The sequence below is a fragment of the Corvus cornix genome, chromosome 2, assembly GCF_000738735.6.
Source record: "Corvus cornix cornix isolate S_Up_H32 chromosome 2, ASM73873v5, whole genome shotgun sequence".
In the NCBI taxonomy this organism is placed as follows: Eukaryota; Metazoa; Chordata; class Aves; order Passeriformes; family Corvidae; genus Corvus; species Corvus cornix.
In genome coordinates, this window is record NC_046333.1 from 107,014,403 (window position 1) to 107,034,087 (window position 19,685).

The 19,685-nt window shown below is 40.2% G+C and overlaps 1 protein-coding gene across 5 annotated transcripts in view; it reads right to left on the minus strand.

The window, feature by feature from the left end:
* The window catches only part of OSBPL1A (oxysterol binding protein like 1A), a 79,273-nt gene that overhangs the window by 14,001 nt on the left and 45,587 nt on the right, over positions 1 to 19,685 (minus strand). For 4 of the 5 annotated variants that reach the window (XM_010396388.4, XM_010396389.2, XM_010396391.4 and 1 more), the window contains 4 exons: positions 15,866 to 16,028; positions 8,673 to 8,829; positions 3,614 to 3,689; positions 1,882 to 2,016 (listed from right to left, as the gene is read on the minus strand). In XM_010396388.4, the coding sequence (XP_010394690.1) occupies positions 1,882 to 2,016; positions 3,614 to 3,689; positions 8,673 to 8,829; positions 15,866 to 16,028 (531 nt within the window). The remainder of the gene's footprint in view (positions 1 to 1,881; positions 2,017 to 3,613; positions 3,690 to 8,672; positions 8,830 to 15,865; positions 16,029 to 19,685) is intronic. The other variant, XM_010396394.3, reaches the window with a different exon arrangement.

Consider the following 19,685-nt stretch of genomic DNA (forward strand, 5'->3'; position numbering starts at 1 on the left):
TCTTTTTGTGTACCTCACGGCTCACTCAGGGATAGGGATTGGGTGGGTACTGCCTCATTCATGAATTCTTCATCTCCCTCCTCCCCAGTCAGCACCTACCTCTCCTCTTCCTCCTGGTCTCTCATGACAGCCCTGCTTCAGAGTAGTCTGTCTCGTCTACATCTTTCTCCTGCTCTCTCTTGGAAGAAACCCCTTCCTCCCTTACCACATGAGCTGACTTTTGCTTCCAATACTTCCTCTTGTGTATAGGGGTGACTCACACCAGCAGAGGTTGGTTCTTTGGTTCAGCAGTGGTGCCAGTCACAGGAGGTGGAGCAGCTCCAGTGCCTTTTGTTTTGTTGTCAGATCCAGGGGCCTTCTCTTCCCTTGAGGGTACTGAATAGTGCTGAACAGGGCTCATTAGGCCTGGGCCAGGCCCCAGCACCTTGCACTGATTTCTGTAACTCTAGAATTGCCAGCGTGACAGCATACTTTTCCCAAGCATTTTATTAATTTTTCAAGATTCTGCGCTTGCTTAGGAGTGATATTCCAAAATGTTGGAGATACCCTCTATCCTAGTGCTTGCCTATACTATCCCACACATACCCCTGCCACTTGTATCTACCCAGCCTTGGGGCAGATCTCTGGGTGGTATCCAAAAATAGTTGTTTTACTGTAAACAAGATCTGAAACACAATCAAGAGCTGCAGCAAAAAAACATCCAGGTTTGATATCCTGATGATATTTGAAATTCTCAAGAGCTAATTAGCTTGGAGGAGAAGGGGATGATGGAAGATGGTATGTATCTCCCACATGGATTTGCTCTCTGATGAGAAAAGGCAAAAGGTGTAACTATGAATAGTTTCCTACAGATGGTTCCCAAAGTGTGGAAATGATGGCAATGCTGAGTACAAATACCAGCTCAGATGCACTACCAGGAATTCTATCATATCATAAGACAGTGTTACAAAGTACAACAAAATGCTAACCTTAACCCAGTCCCCAGAGGTGATAAACAGCACAGCAGGGAACATATACAGCAAGTTAGATGTTGCATAACAGAGCTCCGAGAACATTCACAGCAGCTCGGAGAGCAAATAAATCAACATTGTGACCAGAGACTATCAAACTAATATCATAAATGCTTATAATGAATTTCCTTTATTATGCTCTGGTCAGATCTGTTGTTATCTCAACCCTTTATGCTCTGCTGCTTGTGGGGTGCCATAAAGGACTGTTGTGATTTAACCCAGCAGGATAAACACGTATCTGCTCACTCACCCCCTCCCCAGCCCAAATGGGATGGGGGATAGACTGGAGGGATAAAAAATGTGAAATCAGTGGGTTGAGATAAAGGCAGTTTAATAAGGCAGAAACACAAGGGAAAAAAATAATGATAGAAGAATCACAATCATCAAAACAAGTAATGCACAGCACAGTAGCTCACCACCCACTGACTGATGCCCCATCAGTTCCTGAGCAGCAGTCCCCAGACAGCTTTCCCTTGGTTTATGTACTGAGCATGACACTATATGGTATGGAATATCCCTCTGGACAGTTGGGGTCAGCTGTCCCAGCTCTGTTCCCATCCCAGCTTCTTGCGCCACAAGGCACAGAAAGTCTTTAATTTATTGTAAACACAGCTTAGGCACAACTAAAACATCAGTGTGTTACCAACATTATTCTCATTCTAATCCAAAATACAGCACTGTACCAGCTTCTAGGAAGAAAATGAGCTCTATCCCTGTGGAAACCAGGACAATAAACAAAACTGGCCAATGAATAAGAGAAACCAACAGGCAGCAAATTACAGGAATTCCTCCTACAATGAGACCATCTATAAGGAAGAAAGACCCCACGCCATTCTCCAAGAGCTCACAGAAGCTAGCAAAGCCAACGCACCTGCATTCGCTCAGTTGTGCTGGAAAGGGAGCTGGCTTTGTGGATGAGGTATGTGTGCTCCATGTACTCCGTGAGTCGCTGTAGGAAGCTCAGTGGCTCGTTGAATATAACCGGCATTGTGATCTTCGACAACTCCTGATGCACAAATGAAATTCGTGTTAAAAGCTGAATGATTAGATACACTGACCCGCAGTAACCCGAGTGTAATTGGCTTATTACAAAAATAAATGATGCTCTTAGTGCTAATGCAATGTGCTTGACCTGGCTCTGCTAATACTGAAAGGACAAAACCCTTATGAGCTCAATAAGCAGAGCTGTGCTGGAATTAAGGCTACTTTTAAAACAAAAAGAAAACCAAACATCAATCTTCCTATCAATGAATGCATTAAGAAGGTGAGATGAAACAATGGAATGAAATATTAAGGACCCTTTTAAAGACTAAGTTATTTATTATTCCATAAATAGATATAGACCATCTAATTACTTAAACATCTTTTTTTGGAGGCAGGAGGGCAAATATGGGGGGAGGAGAATGAGGAAGGACAGGGAAACATGGCAGTACTAGAGTAAAAACAGGGATTTTGTATTCTGAAGAAAAAAGGGGATTTTTGTAACAGGAATAAAAATTTAAAGGAAGCCCTAGAGTTTGGGTGCTGTTTGTTCTCTCTTCCCATTTTTAAAAGGCATGCCCTCTGAATGCATAACACAGCCCTGGTTTAACCTGCCTGCAGCAGCAAATTGAAGCAGTGTAAGTGTGACTACTGGCCAAGTGTGCGGCAAACAGCACCGTCCTGAGCCAGAACAGCAGCACCTGGCACCAGGAGCCTCGGCAGATGCTTCGGTACAGGCCACTGCAAGTTCTGCTGCCTCCCACAACTACAACCTCTGTGCACCAGTGGCTGCAAAGCAGAACTGAGACCCTTTTTCCCTGCACACACCTTATGCAAGGCAGTCTTCCAATCTGTTCTTTGTACTTTATAACACTTTTTCACTAAAGCCACTGTGAGAAGCCTCAGACACTTCACATCAACTCGGGAGACTTGGAGCTGCTGATGCAGGCATTCCCCAGCATTTCCACACCTCACTGCTTGGTGCTGCTCCTAACTACACCAAGGAGAGGAAGAGAAAACAACAGCAACTAAAACCACAAACCTTCCCTTCTGTAGACTACTGTTAGAGACTGACAGAAGTTTAGCAGCAACAAGTATTTGCAGCCTATTGTAGGATCTAATGGAGACAAGAACTCTTCTCAATTCACACTTAGCTGGAAGCAGCTTAGGTGCCAACCAGCTAACTCTGATCTGGCCACCATCTGGTCAGTAACACCATGGAAGGGGGAAGACTTCAGATGCTAAAGGGAAGGGACGAGAGCAAAATCAAAGTGGTTGTTTTTTTGGTGTTGTTTTGTTTTTTCCACAGTCAAAAAAAAAAAAAAAAAACCAAAAAACCAAACACAAAACCAAACTGCTACCACAAAGTACTTACAGGGTCAAAGTCAAGAGAAGATGATTTTACTTAAAGAATATTGCTCTGACCAAGTCTTACCTTCTTAAGTTGTGAAAGTAAATAAAGCGTAAGCAGCAAATTAAAAATAAACTAAAACAAACAAACCAAACAACCCCATAAACAAACAAACACACACAAAAGACCTCTCCTCCCAAACAAGTTTTCATTCGGGCCTCAAATAAAACAATCACTCCCCATTTTTTATCCTAGCTTTCTGATTACTTACCATGCCAATACATTTTCTTAAGATACTCCAGATACTGAAGTCATTTCTGGAAAACATCGGAGATGGCAAGCTTGTTCTGTGGAAAGGAAGAGGGGAAAAAAGCAGAAGAAAAGTTTTCTAATACTAACCATGACAAATAAATGCAAATGCTCATTTATGAAAGTAACAATTTCCCAAATTTTAAATTAAAAAGCCAGGGGGAATGACAGTGCTACTTTGAAGCACTTAAATTGTTTTACCTGCGCAGAAACATTGATTTCTCCAAAAGCAGAACTATTAATTTTGCATAACACCAGAGGAAGAGAATGTCTACAGCAGTCGTCAGAACAGTTTTCACAATGGCACCATTAAGACATTTAATTGTGTCTTTTCTTTGTGAGAAAACCGAAGTTAAATGTGAATAGGCATGTAAGTATGTTCAGTACGTCTGAACAGATCTGAGAGTTAAACAGTGGGGTTGTTATGGGGTGTTTTTGCTAGTCACCTTTATACTGACCATGAAGGGCTACAATATTTATGACCTATACTAAAACCAGCCCTCAGGAACAACACAAAAATCAGCATCATTTAAGAAGAGAAAACAGAGCAGCCTGTTTTACAGGGGGCTGAAGTATCCCGAAACAAGTCATAAGTGTACTTCCAAGGACCAACAGTTAGGCTGAGAGCACAGCATGTATTTCTCAGCCTTATGGGAAATCAGGCACAGAGTCTGTTCAGCTTTCTTACTGCTACTGACCAGCTCAACTGTTAATCCAATTTACTTCTAGAAAGGCATAATTATTGGTCAAAGTCCTTTGTCCATAATACTAAAATTAATTTTTGGATCATGAAGCTATTGCCAATGAGAAAAATTCACAATTTTTCTGTTCTTATCAATAGATAAAAATTACCTAGAGCTCACTCAAACTGCATGAACTATTAGTTTCAAAGTTTAATTAACTCTAAATGATCATGTTGCCCTCCTAACCAAGGTTGTCTTGTCTCTGCTCAAGGCAGCTAAAGCAATCTTTCTCAGAGAGTGTGAACAGGCTGTACCTTCCTTCTCCACCTCACTTTTCTAATAAACAGAAACACTGCCAAGAGAAAAAAAATACCCAGGCTAAATTGTTTCAGTAGCTCTGCTTGCTGTGCTACCTCCCCTACTTCTCAGCTGCCACTGAAACACCTTTACCAGGGCTGATGCTTCAGTTTTCAGAAAGAACAAAACCAAAAAACGTTTCTTAAAATAAAACAAGCCCCATCCCATCATAAACCCAGTCACATGTCTGAACTCCTCATAGTAGCAAACTACTGCGTTAGCAAGCAGCTACAAGCCCAACACTGACTTGTTCTCCTCAGCTCCCCTGCAGAGGATGAGTGGGTAGGAGGATTTATTTTAACTGACCAATGTACCACCACTCACTCCCTATTCCGACTTTTCACTGAGAAAAAAAATGTTTTGTCAAACAGATCACCCTGAATAATATGAAATATAAAATACTTCTGTGGATGTTTTGATACAAATGTCCAGGAGAGGACAGTGTCCACCAACTATTCAGTCTTACCTTCACTTGTAATGTTTACTTGTTTTTCCTGTGTATCCTTTAATGCAGGCAGTCAGCAGAGTGATATTTGTGTTTAAGTAAGCCCTTCTGCATGTTGAACACATTAACCCTTAGTTTGCTGAAGTGAAGGAATTGCTTTCCTTACACACTAGAACTTACATTTTCATGAAAGTTAACCTGCCCTTTTGTTAAATTTGTTTAATCACTTGAAACTTGGCATTCAGTTTTAGCCATTCATCCATATCTGTTGCCTATATCAGTCAAACCTGCTATGGGAGTCAGCTCTCTCCTCCCTCTACAACACACACATGCACTGAAAAAACAAAGCAGTTTTAAGCCACCAAGGAATATCCCAGGGACAAGTAAGGACATGTGGAAAAATGACAGGCAGCCAAGACTTGAGGCCTACTAACCTTGACATACTCCCTGTGATTAAACAAAAGGTTTTTGAATGCAGAAACTTCCCTCCAGATGTCAATTTCAAAAACAACTCAGGAAGTTAATTTTAGCTGTAAGTGACAAAAACATCTACTGGAATTTCTGTGCAGTAGAACAGATGAGATGTATTTAGGATCCTTTACTTAAACAATAACACTTGTCCAAAGCATTAGCTATTACACATCAACTACTACAGGAATCTTGTGGGGAAGGAAACATATGGAGTGAAAAAGGCATGTTTAGCTTGCTCTTCATGCCAGCCTGATCCAGGCTCCCATGAAGTTGAACACCAATGTGTTTGCATCCTGAAAGGCCCCCAATGCAGGGACCAAAGGGAAAACTGACTACAAAACTCAGCAATAAGAGGGAAATGGCAGTGGCACGTGGATGTAAAATGTTGGCACTTAATATAGAACATTTTTTATGCAACAGAGTTTTTATTGGTTTGCTTGCTTGCTTGGACTTTTTTGAGGGATGGTTTTTTTCTTTTCCTTTCTTTTTTTTTTTAAAGTTTGACTCAGATTAAAAAATTCCCTCTTAAAAAGAAGTTATTTGAATGCTTCCAGATTATGTACTGTACTATTCACTCAAATCCTTTCCCGAGAAATGTACAAAAATTAGGTCCACTCTCAAAACACTCTGCGAACAACCAGTAGGATGCAAACTACATAAAAAACCCCAGAAAAAACCAGCAGATTATATGTTTTACTGGCTTCATCTATTTGTATATGTACTTCCCAAGATTTTTAATTCCTTGGAACCAACAGATTTATTCTTACATTTCCAAACCCAAAGCATGTATGCTCCCCCTGCCAAGCAAAAACCACCCTCCACTTCTGAGTGGAAAACTCTCAACCACTCAAATAATATTTGAGGTGCAGATTAGAGCTCAGGTTGTCTAGATGAAGACAGGAAATAATCTTATTTAAACTGATGGCTAAACAGTGTTAGGTACTCTCATGTGCAACCTAAAGGCAACCACAAATCCTTTACTCATCTGAAGGTATCAAGATTTTAAGCAAAAGAAATTAATCTGGTCTACTTTTCTTGTTTCCATGTGGTTAATACAAATGGAAGTTTAAAAAAAAAAAAGCTATAAGCAAACTCAAGGTTGTAAGGATGGAATGAAGTGATGTCAGAATGTTCTGAACCCCTCACTTTGCATAGCATCAAGAAGCTATAGTTTTTGCTCTGAAAAGGACACAGGTGGCATCACAGACAGTGCCTATCTGACCACATGCACATAGTTAGAACAAGCCCCCAGACAAAAAGAGGCACAAATTGGAGCCAGCAGCTCCAGGCAGGTAACACAGTTCTGAAGTCACATGAAACAGATGCTGTACCAGGCCAAACATGGCTGCTACCAACAGCCTCAGAAAAGAGGCTAAAAATACCACACATCTCCCATCCCCTGAGAAGGTTCTCTTGCAGGTAAAGTTTAAATCATCTGAGCTTCTGGGGAGAAAAAGTTTGCATCAATATATTTGGGGACAAGACCCAGTGTGACACCAAAGTGCCAGGTAAAAAAGCCTAACATTACAGCTCAACCTGTAATATTGTTACAGTCATTTAATTCCATAAAATACAGCCATATATTCTAGAGCCACTTAGTCACATAAAATATGGTCATATATTCTGATCTAAATGCAAAACAGATGAAAAAAAAGTTTTCACTTTGCTTTAGCAGTAAATTACTAGCCAATTTATGCACTCATTTTACTCTAAAATCCTATGCTCTCTCTATCACTAAAAGGCAGCTCAGAGAAACAAGTGAAGCAGAGGTACTGGTTTATTACCTTTCATTACTCTATAAAATCAGGAGATCTGAAATGCTCCTCCAGTCACCCGCCCCCTGCAGTTCTGACAGCACAGTGCAGCATTATGAGAACTTGCCCAGTAACTTCTTTTTTTATAGTAAACAGAAGATCAAATCCTCTTAAAACTCCTCAGTACAATGCAAGTCAACATGCACCATCATTTTCACGTTGATTATGTACTGTATCCTTTCTCCTCGCCGTTTCCAAGACAGTGAAGGCAACTCAGATGTCCACCTTCACCTACTGCTTCCCCCCCCACTCCTGAACTTCCTGCTCTAATTAGGGAAGGCACTTAGCCAAGGCCATAAATACCATCTTGCTAATAGCACAAGAGCAAAGCAACATGCTTTGTCAGCTGCTTTATGTTATCTCCCCAAAACACCCTTTACTCCACCCAAGCCCTCATTCGCCTTAGTCTTTGCCTAGTATGAGACATGCACAGGTTGACCCTTGGAACATCAGGTCTGACACTACCACGCACTTCAACAGTTACTGCAATTTAACTATTTAAGATACCAAGTAATTAAAAGCTATCTAGCTTCCTTCTGTAAAATTAAACATTATTTTCCTGTTTTTACAGAAATCTGGTGTCCCCATCATCATCCTGTACCTCCAAAACACATCCAGAACAGTCTCTTTGAAACATGCTGAAGTCTGGCTTTATCTGTAGCACAAATGTTATATTGCCCTTTCACTGAAACTGGAGAATAGTGGTGTCTATTACATCTCATTAACTCCAGACCTATTGTCCTCCTTTATCAGCAAGGAAACAAACAAAAATGGATCATTTGACAACACAAAATAAGCACATAAAACATGGATGAGACTTTTAGAATAAGACTCCCTTTGTTCACATTTGAGTTTCTGATGCCAGGCTAGCAATATTTTTCATTCATTCCTGATACCAACAGAAGGATCAAATGACTCGAAATTAAAGAGGCAATAGGAGGTATAGGTCATCAAAGATACATGAAGGAATTAAAATCCACATAGATTTCAATAAGATCTAATAAAGAACAAGTGTGTCCATTTTTAAACAGCACATTATATTTCGTTTTTACTTATTTAGATTGGATCATCAAGATGCAAAGGAGCACACCAACCTTGGAAAAACATTCTTTATAAAATCATAGCACAACCAATTACTTGTCAACCATCCCTAACAAAGTTTTAAAAGTTTTCTGTTAGCTTTTCAGAGATTCCTGTGGTCTCTTACCATTAATGCATATTATAAAACCTTAAGAATGGACAACATCCTACCTGTGTTTTTTGATTCCATTTGACAGCGACTCCCCACTGCCACACACCTTTTCTTCAGACATGCTTGAAGTTATTGTATCTTTTGAATCCATGCTGTCCTCTAATGAGTAGGCTGCTGTTGTTTCAAACCCACTTAATGATTTTTCAGATTCCGAATCTGCAAAAGAGCAGGTGCATGTTAATGAATCTACTGCCTGTGCTAGACTTCAGTCACTGACAGATCTCCCCTCCTCGTACAAAACTGAAACCTAAGTAGCCTACTGTGTCCTGATGACAGCATCCATTTGGTAAGTAACTAGTACTGCCAGAGACTGCTGCAGCCCAGCATCTAGATATAAAGAAATTGCACAATAAGCAAGACCACTATACATTAAAATCCTCTATCGAGCTGAGCCAAAATCTGGCATTTTTAATAAATTGAAGCTACTAGACCTTGCTCAGGACAAGAGCCAGTGCCATAGAGGTGCCAGCACCCTCCCGAACAGACAGGTACCTTGAGTAACGACTCCTTCTTCAGATGGGTCTGAGTTCTTAAGACACTCAGTGCTGTTCACCAACCTTCACTTCCTAACTCACTGAACAAGTATCAAAGAACAGGAGGATGTATCATATAGATAACACAAACCACGTAGGTCCCAGAAAAGTCTAGGTGATAAGCTTACCAATCAACAAGATAAACTTCGTACTGTGGAAGGCAGGTTAATAGTACAATCCACATCACATCTCAAACTAAACCCAACATCAACAAACAACACCTTCCTTCCAACCAGGTCAGGTAGTGTTTCTCCAGCTCTGGAGAAGGGAGAGTCTTGCCCCAAATCAAAAACTACAAATTTCCTGGGAAAGGCTGTATTTTTATGTTAGGTTTTCTTTCAAACCTGGCAAGACTGTCAAAAGATTATCCAATTGCAAGTTCCAGGAAGTGAGGGAACAGCTCAAGACATCAACTTCTATCTCATTTGAAAAATCCTATAGCAGAAACCAGGTAACACACTGAATGGTAAACAGCTTAATGCAAGCCTCACTGCTTCTTGAAAATGTAGACCCAAACTATAGTAGACACTATTCCTGCCATGTACTGCTTCCAGCATATGTTATTGCTCTTGGCTGCAAAACCCCAGAGGAATAATTGCAAAATTAGCCATTCTCTCACACACTCCTTCTCATTCAAACCCAGTAATCAAAACCTGCTGAAGTAGCAGCCTATCCAAAAGAATATCTCACTCACAGCTGTCTACTGCCAGGTGCTTTCTTGTTTTCTCTTTAAAAATCTATGCCAGTAGTTTCTCCAGAACATGTAAATTGTATATTGCTTTGCTGGAGGGTGTGTGTATATATATATAGTGGTAAGAGGACTTTCTACCACATCCAGATTACATAAGGGTCAGAAACAGGACAAAATTCTGATGAATGGATGAGTTGTGTCACAATGTCTTCATCCTTTCTAGAGAGAGATCTAGAAGCAAAAAGGAGATCTCTCATTTAAAACATCCATGCCTATCCTTGTCAAGACAGTACTGGAATCAAGCCAGTTGCTAGGGGATGAAAAGAACTGCCAGCTGGTGCTTAAGGGTATGTTAAAAAAGTGGACTGGCACTCCAGAAAATCTTCTCACAATTTTCCCCAAATTTGTCAGTCTAGTTCTGTGCCAAGTTATGATATAACATATCAAAGCACTGGTTTGGTGGGTACTATATTTAACAAGTAGGGTAAGGAAAACCATTTTTACTTGGGACAAGTCTGTTACATAAAATACAGATTTGTCCAGAGATCCTAAGCACAGGTAGCCAGGAAAACAGTTTTCCTGCATATCCAAATATTGCAGAGGAAGAGACACTCTAGGAGTGTAACACAACTTGGGCCTCAGCTTCCTGACCACATGACAATCTATAAATCCCCTCGAGGCAGGTATTCCACCTCTCTTTTGAAAGAGCTGCTCAACTGTGCCAACAGTTATCATGACAAGAAGAACAAAGAAGCCAACCCAGCAATGTAAAGGAAAAGATCTACTCCTGCAGAGTCCTTCTCTTGTACCATTCAGGACTGTCTTGCTTTCAGACAAGAGTCATAGTGGGCAAATTCTCTCAATCTGAGTTTCTGCAACAGAGCCAGGACTCCAGAGGCAGAAAGGCAAGAACAGATAAGCTTCACCAGAACTGCCAATCACTCTTGGATATGCTTCTCAGTGTAACAAGGATTTTTAAATACCACACACATTCAGTTCTCCTCATGCTGGCCTTATAGTGCCAAGAGATGATTCTGCTGGACTGAGCTCTGCACCTGCAAACCTCTCCAGAGCTGGAGACACTGACCAGACACCCTTCTCCGGGGCATGTGCCTTACCTAATGCAACAATTCATGCTATACAGTAAAGAACAGTAGAAGAATGAAACACAGCTGTAGTAAGAAATTGCTCTCTAGAGAAACCTCACCCATTTTCCTGAGAAATTGGGAAAATCTGTCTACAACAACGGCTGCCATCAAAGATCTCAGTCTCCAAGCCCTTAACCTCAGCTACCCCCCTTTAACCCAATGAACTCAGCAAGCCTTGAGAGTTTGTTACGGTGTCAGAGTGAACAAGCCTAGTATTGTATTGTGAGCACAGATCAACAGGCAATTCAAACTGAGCTTTTTCCCTGTGCACTTGCAGCGAACTCTTTTCTGAATTAAGATTTGCATACTCCCCCGTCACTGCAAAAAAAGATTTATATTCACAAGTTTCTACAGAGCAGCTGTCAAACAGATGACTAGGAGAAAATGAGGTGTTTTTTTTAATTGAACTTAAGGGGTTGTGGGCTGAGGAGAGGGGAGAAGGAATAAGAGTCCCTGTTCAGAAGCCAAAATTTTGAAGTGATCTCTGAGACAAGACCAGGCTGACTAGGAAGCTCTCCAGCTCATGAAACCTGGAAGAGAAACAGTACAAACACCAGCTACATTTTGCAAGAGTGGGAAAGCAAGGGGAAACAGCAGAAGCAATGACAGAAACTTAACTCAAGGGACCTCATTTCCTATTGCAACAACTGGTAAGTCTTCAGATGCAGATGGAAAAGTTTGGCCAGTGTTTTTGATTAATAAATAAACCTGAGAAAGACAGTGTTTAACCATTGGCACTGTTGGGTTTGAATTCTGACCAGGTGTTTCCCATCGCTCTGAGATGTCTGAATTCATTCTTTTAACTCTATTCAAGGCAAGAAGTCACAGGCAGCGGTGCTCTCACAGAGGCTGTGAAGTATTTCTGGTACACATTCAAAAAAAGCCCCTTGACAAACTACTCTAAACATGGAAGGAAGAGCAATAGGTTTCTATGCTTTTTGTGCCATTTTTACTTTTAAGTGATCTGATAACTGGAGACAAACTAGGAAGCAAACAAAAGCAACGGATGTAGTCTGCTACTTCTTGTACCATTTAGGAACATTATTTATAAACACAGCACCCAGTAGTGGTAGATACCAGCAGAAGCTGTACTATGACAGGTTAGCTTCAGTGTATTTAAATATTCCTGTAACTAAACAGCTGCTTTTATTGCAAGATTCCATCAATAACCCTCTCAACGCACACAAAAATCCTGTTTGCAGAAAAACCCCCCACGTCTCAGATAAAACCTGTTTAAAAGAGAAAAACAAAGGCAGATCTCAATTCTTCCCAAACTGGGTGCACAATTTGCATATGAGAATGGAACCTTATCTGAAAGGCAAAAATCAAGTACCTTTACCCTTTAATTCTTCACCTGCTCAGCCATTTTTCAGCAATGTGGACAGACTCTGCATTTGTACTCCATTTTCATATGCTCCTCAGGTCTGTATTAATCCAAGCTAATAACTTCTCCAGCTCTCTAGGAGATGGCATTGGTCTTTTTAATTTTGCTACTTGTTCAGTGCTTCTTCCCCTCCCCAGAGCCCTCCCGTTCCGCCCCACCCTGCTTTAAACATAGAAGAGTTTGACACATGTTAAGCATTCAATCCTGAAAGTGAGAGCTGCAGCACTCTGTGTGGTATCGAGTTTAATTACACATTTCCACCACTCCCATGATGAGCGGATCAGCGCACCGGGAAGCGCTCTTAACTGACCTATGGCTATCAGAGTTCAGATTAATAACACCCTTAACTTTGCTCTTCTTAACACTGGATACCATGCTTTGGTAACACAACTTGCTTTTTCTGTAGGTTCTTCCTTAAATATCTCTCTTATTGCAGGGATTTAGGAACTACTGCGACTGTCAAAAAGTACTGACAACAGCCTATCACTTAAAAATAAAAAGAGAAGAGACTTCAGGAAATCAACTTCAGTAAGGAAACTTACCACATTGCAAACATTTTCCTTACTCCAGTTTTGGAAAAGAAAGAGGGTATTTCTTTAACTCTGGCCACAATTTCTACAAAGAGAACCACACACCACAGACTTTATAGAGGGCAATTCAATCTATGCCAACACTAGCAGGTAGCATGGCTCGGCTGCAGATTTGCAAGCGGAACAGATGGTGCTGAGGACTTGACAATCGAACCAGATACATGTCTAGTGCTGTTCTCTTCAGATCTGCTCTGCTCTACTGCCATGGACTGAGTGTCCAATAGGAACTACTGGGCTGTATCTTCTGATTCAGCTTCATTCAGGAGCAGTTGGATTGTTCTACAGTGTGAACCAGAGCATGGCAAATGGGGACAAGTAGCTCCTGCAGTGAATACATCCTTTTTGATACGCCTCTTCCTCAAAAACCTGCTTGAAAATTGCTCTGAATTGTTCCATTAGTGATATTTCTGTTGAGAGTAAACAAGAAATGTCTTTTATACATACAAAATTCTTTTAAAAAAAAAACAAAACAAAAAGCAGCAGTGGCATCTTCTTCCAACCTGTCACGTCAAAACTAACAATTCTTCAGCTCAAAGTGCAAGCCTACTTATGCAACACTCTCACTTCTAAACTCACTCCTACAGCACGGATTTAAAAATTCATAGAACTGCAAGCAGAAAAAGATGGCATCCTGATAGAAAAATACTCTAAGTAGTGGCATTTTCCCACTGACAGACATTATAACTTGTTATATCACCCTGTTAAAATACATTCGTGTTTGCTAAATCTCCTATACAACCTAGAAAAATAATTTCTGAATATGGCTATTTGTCCAAAATCAATATAATTTAACGCTATCAGTTTGCAGATCAGGTTAAGCAAAAGCTTTGCAGACAGTTGTAGCAATTTAGATTTCCAGAGACAAAAATTTTTAGCTTCTGATGATCAGACCTAGGCACTGCTCTATGAAAAATTTAAGATCACAGCTCCTCTCTCAGAAAGGAGACCCACATTCCCAAACTTTGAACCAGTATCAAATATCCCCAGATTCTCTGTTCTCTCTGTATTCTTGTCATACAGAGACAAGAAGCCTTCTAGTTGAGACTCCCTGGACACAGCAGAAAAGCATGAAGGCTAGAAAGCTTTACCAGGATCCCAGTGATGAGTAAAAAAACTGCTCCTCAAACCATACCAACAAAAAACTAATTCCTTTTATGCTTAAAGTGAAAGTGATAACATGCACCCAGCAGTCAGGAAAATATGTCACATTTCCCTTTTTCTCGCCACCTCCCCATCCCTGCCCCCTTCAGAGACAGAAAGGACCCTAATCTCTGCAAACCACTAAATGTGAACAACCTAGAGAAGAGAACCTAACACCAGTCTGATTAAATTGACAGACAGCCAAGGAACTGAGTCTGTCCCAGAAAATTATTTAAAATGCAATTAAGATAAATTATGTCAAGTAACTTCTCCCAAAGGAGAAAGAAATCACATTTGGTTTTTTTAATGTATGTTTGTATATATATGCACTCAGCAAGTTTCACAGTTTTACAAATCCACTTAATGTGATTTGTTTGTAGCTTCCAAGGACAAAACCACCACCTCCGACAACAAGAGAGATGGCTTTGGACACCTCCATTGAACAGTACTTAGAGATCAGGTCAGTTATGAGATGTATCAACTAGCAGCTCTTTAAAGCTTAATATTCTCTCATATGCACAAAGCAAGCCCAGCTGGAGAGACTGCATTCCAACAGCATCAGATAAAGAACTATTCTCTGCTTTGTTGACAGTCAAAAGAGCCTGAGGCCTTTCAGCAGAATTTTTCCTTTGGTTCCAGATGAAGAACCTGTTTTAGTGTTCCTCAGTCTCTTCTTCTCCTTGAAGGCTTGATAAATTTGCTACTGTGCCAAACAGCAGAGTCTGCTTCACAAAGTTGATTCACTGTGTTCCTGTGCATAGACTTCCTTTGCCTGTTTTTTCACTGCTGAAGTTTCTCACTGCAGAACACCTATCAAGGAGTCTGGGAACACTGCTTTTCTCATCTGTCAGAAGCATCAGACAGTTCAGTTCACAGAAAAAGTAACCCCATACTTGCTAGTGAAATTTGCCATCACAACCCAATTGTCTGCTACAATTAGATTATGTTCACCCTCAAGCTTTTCCAGATCCTTCATAGTTGTAGACAGGTGTGTGCTGCTGAATCACCTGGTTAGAGTGACTGCTGAGCTGCACTATGTACAGCTACTCTATACAAATTCATGCTGTAATCATGTCAGGCAGTTCAGAATCTTGCAAAACCACTATTTGCATGTTCTGCATATGAAATTATGAAAGATACTAAACTGAAGAACAAATAGGAAAAGACATTTAATAAATGCATGCAGGATTTTGATTCATCCTTTTCTTTCATGTTTAACACTTCAGGTACACAGAATTGAAATGGAACAAGCCTTTCTTAACATTGTTATCCCTCAAAACTAGGGATTTTTAGTCTGATCTTAACAACGGAACAAAGGAAAAAGCACACACCATCATGGACAAAGCAAGTCAGAAGGCTACAACATACGGTTACCTCTCCCAAAACAGGAGCCTTATGTTCTGCTATTTTAAAAAAGAGCATAAACACCCAAGCAATCAGACCTTCCATTACTGTCCTGTGGTCTTGTAACCTTTGGTCAGGCTAAGGTGAAGCAATACAATTCTACAGGTGAACTCTGGCAAATTTTGAGAGCCCTGCTCATAAAACACATCACGCATACTCCTAAAATGAGGTCCATGTTAGAAAGGCAGAGATTTCACTTGAATTGAGACTGCTCCCACCTTCTTCCCCCAACCCACCTGCCCCCAATACATTCACTACACACATGCTGTCTACACACTCACATTCTGGACATCATCACTTACCTGAAACAGCATCATAGAATTGCTCTTCACTGAGGATGCTGAGAGGCGGAGATCCCTTAACCAGAGACTGCTCTAGTTCATGGTGTTCGGTAGCAAGTGTCTCTAATGCTTCTGACAAGATCTTGTTTTTCTCCTGCTCATGCTCCAGTTTCAAATTCCTCACCTATAAGTAGATACATGTATGAATAAAATCTAATCTCTCTGAAGAATGCGTAGCTGGAAGCTATTCAGAAAATAGACCCTAATGAATAAATAACTAGCAAACAGCTGGAACTGAAACCACATGGATTAATGAGAGTATTACAGCATTTGTGTGATGACAATAAGGTTGTTAGTCAGCATTTTTAGTAGCTGAAAAATCTGACACATAAGATCTGACAGTATCAATCACAATTCTGTAAGTGAATACAAGCCAGATAACTATTCTTTAAAACTGAGGGGAAATATTTACAGCTCTACTTGGATGACCTTAACTAAGGAGTCAGTGATCGGTTTCTACATGCACCAAGCTCCTTCTACTAGTCTGCTCCAATTTAGGCCAAGCAGCATCATCTAAATTGAATTAGAGAGCAAATGTGAATGCCAGCTACAAATAACTGCAACTGAACTATGAGCTGAAAACATTTAACCCTGAAGATTACAGGAGGAGGTTAAAAAAGAGATTCCTCTGGTAACTGACTTAACATCGATATAAACAGCCCTCCGTCCACACTCCCCAGTTTACTAAGGAGCCAGAAGTTAACAAAAAGAGAAGTCCAGCCAACAGATGGTGGATGCTTTTTAAAACCCACACATGCAATGGACTCCAGAGCAGATGATGTTATCCATGTTTTGAGTTCAGTACTAGTAACGAGAAACCAACATGTCCTTCCTATTTCCTCGTTTTTTTTGCTGGTGCTTCCTTGTCTCCTCTGTCTGCCAGCAGAGGGGAGAGGGCTGTAACTGAAGGCTCAGAAATGGTCACTTCTCCCAGCCCAGCAAGGCTTTGGTGTGCTACCTCTCCTTCAGCCCCTAAACCATCAAGTCTTTCCCTTTCTCCCTTCCAGTCCATTTTTAAAAGCATCCCCAACCCCTGCCTTGCCCTCTAGTTTACTCTCAAAGGTCAGTTTACAACACTAATTCCCCCTCCACTAAGAACATGCAAGGACATGGCAATTAATCTCTTGGAACAGTTACAGGGATAACTTACATATATACCAACATTACCTTTTTGAATCTAATTTAAGAACTGTTTGTATGTCCTATCTGGTTACAGTTTACATTAAAGCTTTACTTTGGAGGCTTCAGCCCCTTCAGTTATAACCACTTCTCAAATAGTGGATTCAGAGCTGGGCACAAAAGAGACTAGTAAGGAGATATTAAAAGAGATTTGCTACTTCCAGAAAAGAGCTTCTATGCTGGCAGAAACATCTCCTCTAGAGAAAGATTTATAGAAGAAATTTTCACCCCCTCAGTTGTGCCAAATACTAAATCAGCTGGTTTGGCTGCCAGGCTCTGAGCGTAAGTGGGGAATCCAATTAAATGATAATTAAAAGAGTATAAAATTGGGTTGCTAATTGAAAGCAGAAAAACCAGTAAGTCACTTACTGTCTAATAGTTTTACTCTGAACAAAATGAAAAAAATCTGGACTAGTTACTGTCACTTTCATTTAAAGTTCACTCTGACAGTACCAATGAAGCCAATTACTGCAATGTTTCATACAAATCAGACATACCATGCAAATGATCTGTTATTAGGCAGTTTCTGCTAAATACATTTGGTATACTATCAAATAGTTAAGGAACCACCCATTTAGAGAAACAGCATCAGTATTTTACTCTTCTGAGACAGGGAGGACAGAGGGCTGAAAAATAAAATGGTACTTTTCTTTCTTATTAAACACCAAAGTAAAACCAGTTATGAAAATGCTATTTGCAGTAATATTGGTTTTGCAGGATTGAATTAGATGCCACTGCGCACTAATGCTTTGGTTTGGTAAGTGATTTGAGCAATTCAAATCTTTATCTAAAACTTACAGCAAATAGAAGGAAAATCAAAATAATCTAAAACCCCAGATGGACCTTTTTAGCATCCTTTTGTCACAGCAGTGACTAAAGCAATAACACATACAGGTCTAAGACCAAGCCTCCTCCAAAAAAGTATTTTCTTGACTTTAAGGTTCCTCTGTCTTATCATAATGTAGAGCTATCCAGAACTGCAGAAGGTGTACTACAAATAAGTTCCCTTTTTGTAAAATAAATTTCCAGCTTTACAGTAAGGTTCACTTTTCTGTGTATTTCCAGACTTCCTAGTTGCCAAGCACTTACTAGTACAGCAATTATACACTAGTAGGTAACAAAACCCAAAGCTTTTCATCTCTTCCGTAAGGAACACAACGCTAACCAGAAGCTAAGGAAAAAAGAAAACACACTTCTGTTGCTTGCAACCATTGGGATGTTAATTCATAACTTAATAAACTGGTTTTAAAGCAACCTAAGTCAATATCTGGGGGCTTGAGATGAAAAGTTGTATTATAACATTTTTGTCAACAGTATGGAGCTTATGGGATGGACATATTCAGAGAGAGCCCAGGGGTTGCTCTACCAACCTCTACAGCCAGGCACCTCTACACTAGTCATTCCTTGAGGGCTGTTGTCAGTAAACACTGCAACAACACCACATCCTTAAGCACCAAAACAATTTCACAGTGTCAACATGAGAATGAAAAAAAAAATTTAAAAACGGTTCTGCTACCTTTATTTGATTGATTTTGCCCATAGAAAAGCAATGCTGGGAGAGATAAAGCTGATACAACCCTGATGTACTCAACAATACAGGAGAAAGAACTTTGCTTGAAATAAGCAGTTTACTCTTTATTTTTTAGCACAAAGCAGCTTTAAGAGATACCTCAATTTTGTAATAATAAAAGACAAGGTGATGAGATACACCTCCTAAAAACTACTTGCAGTAAATTGAATGTAAAGGCAGAATGTTGTTGTTTTGTTTTCTTAGAATCACACATTCTCTTCCCAGCTTAACGAGAAGCACTGCAGGCAGATTGGGGCTGCTTCCAAAGTGTAAGTTTATTGAACAATGTAATTGAGTGATAGGTTTTCCCAAAATGTAAGAAGCAGACTGCCATTATGCATAATTTTGCCATGCTCTATTTCTCATTCAAAAGACATGGTCAATGAACAGGATCCGAGGTGAACTTGCTACTCCACCACCATTTTTGGTGATGGCAGTTCAGCTTTATCCCTTTTGCAAAAGTTGTTTCTTTCCCACTGTGTCTTTCTTCATTGTCCCAACACAAAAACATCTGCAAGGTTACAGAGGGAACTTCCAGACCAGTTTTAAAAATTGTTATTAACAGAACAGCTGTAGGATTCATGTAATAGGGAGGAAGATGAGCATAAAACAACAAACTTGAGAAGCATTTCAGTCTATTAATTTGGATGCAGAGACAGCAGTATTTTTCAGTAAAGTATCACCTGATTTTGTGAAGTTGCATTAGCTGAATACTAAATCATTTTATGAACTGACACAAATATTTATGTACTGTAGTAAATATCACAACAAAATGATGCAGACACCTGTGTACACACAGTTCTGGAAATCCAGCCTGAGCATGAGGGATTAATGGAAGAATAATTTTATTGACAGTCTGCATAAGGCACAGCTTGTAATACAGCCGTGGTTTCTGTCCCTTTCCTGGTGGTGCCTGAGATGAGAAAGAGACAGATGGCAATTCACATTCTACTGGGTTCAGCTCCTCATCTTCCAGCTACGGAATGGCTGCCACCTCTATGATCCCTGTCACTGGTGCCCACAATGCCAGTA